The sequence below is a fragment of the Chenopodium quinoa genome, unplaced genomic scaffold (assembly GCF_001683475.1).
Source record: "Chenopodium quinoa cultivar QQ74 unplaced genomic scaffold, ASM168347v1, whole genome shotgun sequence".
Taxonomy (NCBI): domain Eukaryota; kingdom Viridiplantae; phylum Streptophyta; class Magnoliopsida; order Caryophyllales; family Amaranthaceae; genus Chenopodium; species Chenopodium quinoa.
In genome coordinates, this window is record NW_018744537.1 from 2,680,085 (window position 1) to 2,688,083 (window position 7,999).

The following is a 7,999-nucleotide window of genomic DNA, read 5'->3' on the forward strand; positions in this document are numbered from 1 at the left end:
AAATCTACAATACTTGTGCGGTTGAAGATTCTCGCTACGGTGTGGTGTTGTTGGGGTCGCCTTTGTTGTTTTTCTCGGTGGTGGTGGTGTTGTGGTCGCCATTGCTGTTGGTTGTTGGTGATGACGGTGGTGTTGTGGTCGTCGTTGTTGTTGTTGGTTGTTGATGTTGGTTGTTGTTTTTGGGTGTTGGTGGACGTGGTGAAAGAAGTAGAGAGAAGAAAGAGGCGGACAAAAGTAAGGAAAAAGAAGAGAGAAATGGAAGGAGAAGAGGAAAGTGAAGAGAAAAGGAGAAGAGAAAAGAAGAAGGAGAAGAGCAGCTGAGGACGAAGGAGATCAGAGAAAGAGAAGAGCAGCAGAGAGAGAAAGAGTGGCGGAAATAATAGAAGGGGGAAGGGGCTGCGTTTTAGGGTTTGGTAAAAGGGTTTTAATTTTTTTTTTAAATTATATTCCGACGAAAATTCCGTCAGAAAGCACATATTTTCCCACGGATTATATTTCCGTCGAAAATTTCCGACGGAATTGCTTAATTCGTCGGAAATATTTGACGGAACATAAATCCGTCGGAAATTTCGCTTTTTCCGATGGAATTTCGTGTCCGTCAGAATTTGCCTGTTTTCTAGTAGTGCAACACCGCAACTATCAAAGGGAGAGATAAAAAGATCGAGGGGTGAGAGAAAAAACGGATGGAGAGAAAGGAGAATACCAGAGAGGGAGTAAGAGAGATGGCGCGAAAGGAAAGAAAAGGCATGAGTGGAGAAAGATGGAGGAGAGAGAGAATGGGAAGAGAGGCATGAGTGGAAGAGTGAAAAAGAGTAAGGCATGAACTAGGGTTAACTTTAAACCAAGATCTGTTTTTTTTTTTTTTTTTTTTAAATACCGATGACTTTTAGTGGCTTTTTAATATTTTACCGATGAAAAATAGCCACTAGAAAAAATATACCGATAGCTTGACCATCGGTATTTCTCACGACACCAATGGTTTACCAAAACCATCTATAAATTAAATATTTACCGATAGATTTTTCTAGTCATCGGTAATTCCCATCGGTAAATGAGCGTTTTCTTATAGTGTTCATCGATGTACATACTTCATAGGATAATTGCATAGTATGAAATATTGATAAAGAAGGATTGTGTTCATCGATCATGTTGGTTTTTGTTTTCATCGTATAGATTTTGGTTGTGTTAGCACTAGATCTAGATATAATTGCAAGCTAAGTTTAATTAATAACAACAATTTAATGTAGTACGTATAACTGTATAAGGCATGAATTCATTTGACACATTCGAGCTTTCAATAAATATTTTATTAAAAATTTAATTATCTGTTGACATAGACATGTATTTGAGATATTAGGTGTGAAAATCCTACTTATTACCGTAATTTGTAAGTATATGCACTATTGCTCTTACAAATTTTAAAAATACCTTTTTGGTTGGTCATACAATTACACAACAAGAACTCTAATTAATTAGGATTAGTGAGTTAATTGCCACCCTTTTTGGTTAGAAAAAGACAAGAAGAAAAAGACACACGTCAAGTCCAAAAATCCTGAACGATAAGTACAGAAATGTCGAGTAAAAGTAGACAATTTATAAACCATGACAGTCTGACTATCAACGAGTGAAGCCTACTATTTCGGGGGATCAATAAAGCTAATGCTAGGAATTGATTTACTCGTACAAAAAATGAGATTATATTACTTGTTATCTACTGTATTTTGTTAAAATTGTACACTCAACAATTTGACTCTTACTTCGTAGAAATATATATATATATATATATATATATATATATATATATATATATATATATATATATGACTCTTATAATTGTTGATGCAGAACTTTAATTAACATTTTATCCTAATTTAATTGCCACAATTTTCATTTTAAATTATTCCAAATTAATTGCAGCAAGTTATTTTCAAGTTATCTTAGTTAATTGCAATAAGTTTAACACTATTTACAAAGGTTAAGTTCCTTTTGTAATTTATATGTGAGAAAAAATATAATCATGTAGGATCTTGTTAAATTCATTTTAATATATGTTTTTTAAAATACCAATTTTTCTATAATTATTTCATACTTGTTTTAATTAGTGAAAATATTGTTCGTTTAAAATCATGCACTAATGTACGTGTTTAAACCAAAGCATCAACTACAAATGAAATAGAAAAAGTAAATTGTACAATATATAGTGCAAAAATCGGGTCATTCTACTTATAAGGAGTACTTCCTCTATGTTTTGTAAGTGCCTCATCTAGTCTGATTTGTACGTTTGCTAACACAAAACTTTGATCAATAATATATTCAATTAACAATAAATATAATTATACAAAATCAATATATGAAAAATACAGAGTATACATTCAAAAAATTCTAACAAGTACACTTTCACTATATTTAATTCTACATATAAAGCATAAATATTAATCAAAGTAGAAATACGTGTATAAAAATGTAAAAGTTGATGTGTGACACTTACTAAAACACAGAGGAAATAGTACGAGCAAGAAAAGGAAGGAAATGAAAAGTACTCCCTTAGTCTCATAATACTTGAGACGTTAGAGTGGACATGTAGTTTAAGAAAACTACAAATGGGTCCATTTAAAACATTTGTTTATTATATAAAGGATTCTCTTTTGTATATTTATGTTGTAAAAAAATAAAAAGTGGGGGAGGTGGGGGTAGTGAGGAGAGAGAAAATGTAGGATTTATTTGGGTTTTGGGTAGTGAGGAGAGAGTATATAAAAATATATTTTTATTAGTGGTCCTATTCTATTTTTAGTAACGTATCAAGTATTTTAGTACGATCAAAAATGGTAATTGTGTCAAATATTTAGAAAATATTATGAAAAGACGGTAGTAATAAAGAGAAAGATGGCGGTGAGATGAGAGGGAGATAGGGCGCGCAGGTGCAGGGGTTGGTGCAGAAATGGGTGGCTACTTGTCATTACCATTCACTCGCACTTGGAAAACTCGCGTGCTGTCTAATTTATATATTAAGTGCGGCGTTTTACTGCCAATATATCTAACATTTGGAAGGCAATCAACAATTTCAACAATCTGGGTGGTTTATACAGCACTTACAACTTATATAAAGTAGTTTTATGGTGTTTGGTTGATACCCCACATTTACCTCGATCTTTGCTCTTTTTGCCTCACGCTTCTTACTTCTCATTTTTTTACCTTTCTTTCCTTTTTCTACCTTTCACATTTATGCTACACCTTCTTCTCCCCTATGGTTATAGCCATTTCCTATAGTATACACCCTTTTTTAATTTAAGTATTTCTTGTTTATCTCATTTTGGAGTATTTGGACCATCAACCATGTTTGATTGTTTGGTACGGAGTACTCTACGTATTGTAGAGTTTTGTGCTGTGTATACTCGGTGTATAATACAATAATATTTTTACGCTTGTTTATTTTGATGATATAATTTACTCAATAACATTTTTTACAAGGATCATTAAGGCATTTAAAAGGTTAAAAATTTTCACTTAAAACATACAAGAATTACCTAGGGATGTTGTATATAATATGATAATTTGTAACACCGCACTACATATGCGGAGTACTTAAAGATTTACTCTTCACTCTTTTATTCATAGACTTTGCCCAACGCATATATATTGTCTTCAAAACATGACATATGCAATGAAAATGCATAGGTAATGCTTAGATTTCTTGCTTTTTGGTTAGTTATCTCGTTTGATTCAACGACGGCCATTTACTAATCGTTTGCCTTAATTTATCGGCAATTCATATTCTGCGTGTTAATTTGAATTTCGAAATGAAAGAATTGCTACTTCCCAAAAATTTTGAGTTCAATTCCTGCACATCATAGCAAGTTAATCACTTAATCTTCTCTTAGCTTTAATATTCACAATTCACATAAAATTTGTATTCAAGGCATATGTACATTGATCGCAGTTTCTAATCCCTCCACCCCCATTTTTGTGATTTGTATTACCTTCGTAGCTCATTTAGACCCAAAAAAAAAAACAATTCACATGAGATACAAAATCAGTTAGTGTCAACCAAATAAGTTTATCAAATTCCTAAGAAATACATGATCAAGAAGTTACTTCCTATGAAGTATAAATCACCAGGCCAGAATTTTAATTCCATTCCAAGCCAAACAAGCACTAAGTTAAGATGTTTTATTGATCATCGTTGGGCTTAGAATTGAACCATATGGCATGATGAAAATAATAGTCTAAGTTCATTTATATGAAGGCTAGGGTAGATAATGTTCATTATGTCCTCATATAGTTAAAAAGTTTTCGTTATTACACTTGTTAATGCATAATTTTAAACACCATGCAATAAATAGATCAAACTATTTAAAATTAATGAAAACCATCAATTTTAACCAGTAAAATCAGATGAAGAAAATAGAGCTTAAGATTTTTATTGAATTTTGTTTTAATTTTTTTTTGTATGTGTGTGTTGGGGGGGGGGGGGGGGAGGATGGTTTACTAAGTAATCCACTCAAACAAACAATAATGGAAATTTAAAGGGAATAATAAAAAGTTGATTTATGTTAAATAACTAAGGACCATCCCTCATTCACAAAAACATGGTCCACCCTATAAATAACACCTTCACTCTCCTCGCTCTTCCCGCTTCCATTCCATATCACACTTCCCTCAAAACCACACCCACTTACACAGTTACACTTACATACACAATTACACACACACACAACCTTAAAAAGGCTCCTGAAATTAATTAAATCCATCCCCCAAAAATTCACACAACTTTCTATATTATCATATCCAAGTTTAATTAGTTTGTAATAATTCATCTTTCAAAACGGGTCTTCCGTTGTGGATGCTTGGCTTGGCCGCTGAACAGCTGCGCGCCGATATGAATCGCTTACTTTCTCTCCTCTTCCACCAAGTACGTCCTACCATACATACTTTTTCCGTTTCTTTTTAATCTACACACTTTCCTTTTAAGGCCGTCGTGAATTTTGCTCATATATGTTTATGTACCACGTACAAAATTGGTATGTACGTACATATATTGCCGTTATAATTATAATGTTTAATTAATTTTACGTTTGTTTATATGTTTAGGGGGTGTTGGATGAACAATTCTTACAATTGCAACAACTTCAAGATGAAAGCTCTCCTAACTTTGTTTCTGAAGTGGTCAATATTTACTTCCATGAATCTGAGAAACTACTCCGAAATCTCAGAACTTTTCTGTAATTTTCTCTCTTTTTTATTTCTCTTATTATTTATAAATAATTTTGTTTGAAGAAATGTGTAATTAGTAGTACATTTATGGTTTGATTATTAAATGCACATATATACACCGATTGCATATATAGAAGCTAAGTTTAAGTCTACTACTATACTGTGAAAATCTAATGATTTCACTAGCTAGTTTTAATAGTTTCAAATAGTATCATATTTTACAGTATTTTTACTGTATTTTTATAGGGTTATTGTACAGTATAAGAATCAGTATATTTTACTATGAGAGCGAACGTTTATTAGAATTAGTAATTTAAGGTAATTTTATTTATTTTTTTGATAATTTTTAATTGTGATATTTGAGGTATATATGTAATCTCTTCAATTCTATTATTAATAAGCATTTCTAAAAGAGATGAATGAATAAAGGCTATAAACCCCCTTTCGTGATTAGGTTGATGAATTTGTGCACACAAGTTAAACATTTTAATAGACAACAATATACTTAATTAGTATTGTGTGTTTGCATTAACTAGATAGTTCAAATTACATTGAACATTTAGTTTCTTCCTTTTTTTTTTTAATCATTTTCTTGTAAAAGCTCATAAAGCATCAGGAATTCCCTTTACGTAATAATCTCCTATACGAGTATTAAATTATTTTACACATACGTTCCGTCTAAGTGGAACATTGTATTTCTATACATAAGTACGCTTAAGTATTTCATTTTTTTTAGACAAATGCATAATTAATTCATTATTTGCTAATTTCAAGTCTTTAATCCTCTTCCAAATTTAGTTTTTTTTTTTTTTTTTTTTTTTTTTTTTTTTTTTTTTTTTTTTTACACATTGGACCTTCTATTGTTCATTATTAGCTAATGATTTTTAATTATTCTTTTTTGCATGAAATATGAAAAATAAAAAAAGAATGGATAGAGAATTTTCAGATTACAAAAAAATAGGAATGCATTTGAATCAGTTTATGGGAAGCAGTTCAAGCATAGGTGCTAAAAGAGTTAGAAATGTATGCGTTGCCTTTCGTGCTGCTTCTGAACAAAATAACCGTGCTGGGTAATTCTCTCTCTTCCTTATTTTCGTGACTTTTTACATCTCCCTTTAATTCATTTTCACCTTTTAATAATAGCATGTTTTATTAGTAATAAAAAGATTAAATTAAAGTTATGAAATGTCATTATACTATAATTGTTTATTAATTTCATTATTTAATTAATGATTGATGCATACTCTAATTAATGTATTGGTTTTGTGTTAATCTAGATGTATAAGAGCATTGGAGCTATTGGAGCACGAGTACAGCTATCTCAAGAATAAATTGCATGAACTCTTTCAAGTATGTTGTACTCCGTACTTCAATTCTATTTCATTATTATTTCTCTTGTTTCTATAATTCTATTGTTGATAAAAATTATGAGGAGTTTGGGTGTTTTAACCTCATTATTGGGGGATTTTTTGCTTCGAATAAAATCGATTTTTGTAAGTAATTTGTGTATGTACTATTCTAGTTAAGTTTGATTCATGCTTAGTTTATTTATCACGAATTACATCTTATTTGAAATTGAAGTATAAAGTTCATCCCCCTTCTCAATCTTTATTTCTATAATAAGTAGATGATTACACTTGCAAAAAATAAAAAGAGATTAAATTAAGACCATTAGAGTGTTAGTAGTAGACGTGTAGTATCTTTCAAAAAGAAAAAATAAATAAATAAATTTAGACGTGTAGTATAACCTTTTCTAGAATTTTACTAATTTAGGAATTAGGAACTTCAATTCTTATCCATAATCTTATGCATGCAATGTGAACAGATTAAGTTTACCTAATTGTTTAGTGGTAGGTTAAAATTTATGAGGAGTTTAATTTTTGGTCACTACAAAGGCTACATACATTCTATTTTCGTAACAGATTGGATCAAAATAAAATTCAGCTAGTTCATATAAGTAAAATTCAGTCAAATAAAACATGTTATTAAAATTAAAATCTACCGAACTAAAAATATTCTGACTAGATCAGTTGTAAGTTTAACTTATGTAAACTTGTGAAATTATATTGAAATAATATAGAATACTCGATTGAATAGTCAAAGCTGTACTTCGTATATGTATTCAAATTAAAGAAGCATTTAATTGTACTTATTTGGATATTAATTGAGTTTATTATTTTTAAAATGATGCAGATAGAACAGCAAAGAGTACTAGCAGCTGGGGTGAGGTACCCAATACAACACAACAACAACAACTAGCTAAAACAAAATTTGCATTAAAATCTCACTTATAATTTTCCTTACTAATTTTGATCCCTATGTTTTCAGAATTAGGTAGGGTTTGGTGCCATACCATTATTAGTAATATTGTATGCTTAATTAGCTTATATGAAAATCTTTAATTGCTAATTATGTAATGGGATCAGATCAAATCAAATCAGCAGTAGTTTGTAAGTTTCAATGTTTGTCTTTTTAGAGGCAATTAATGAATGTGCAGTTAATTAATTTTGGGCGGCTATAGTTTTGATTGTTCTTCTGATTTTTGTGATCATCTGAATCTCATTTGAATTGTGTATTTGACTTCTTTTGGCAAAGCAATTTAATGACTGGTACAATCAGTAGGTAAATGTGCTTTTTTGACAATTTTTCACAAATCAATTAAAATTTATAGAAATTTGAGATGATTTATTGAGTAACCTTTTGTCAAATTTCTCTATTTAAAATTAAGTGTGTACTCCCTCTGTCTCTCAAAGTTCATTATGTTTTGATTTTTTTCGAGAAAATCACC

The 7,999-nt window shown here is 30.5% G+C and overlaps 1 protein-coding gene across 1 annotated transcript; it reads left to right on the forward strand.

Moving 5' to 3' along the window:
* Positions 1 to 4,486: 4,486 nt before the first annotated feature.
* LOC110698888 (pseudo histidine-containing phosphotransfer protein 6-like) lies at positions 4,487 to 7,720 on the forward strand. The gene is made up of 5 exons (XM_021876395.1): positions 4,487 to 4,909; positions 5,089 to 5,219; positions 6,138 to 6,281; positions 6,489 to 6,561; positions 7,405 to 7,720. The coding sequence occupies exons 1-5, from the start codon at positions 4,841 to 4,843 to the stop codon at positions 7,468 to 7,470; spliced, it is 483 nt and encodes a 160-aa protein (XP_021732087.1). The 5' UTR covers positions 4,487 to 4,840; the 3' UTR covers positions 7,471 to 7,720.
* The last annotated feature ends 279 nt before the right edge of the window (positions 7,721 to 7,999 follow it).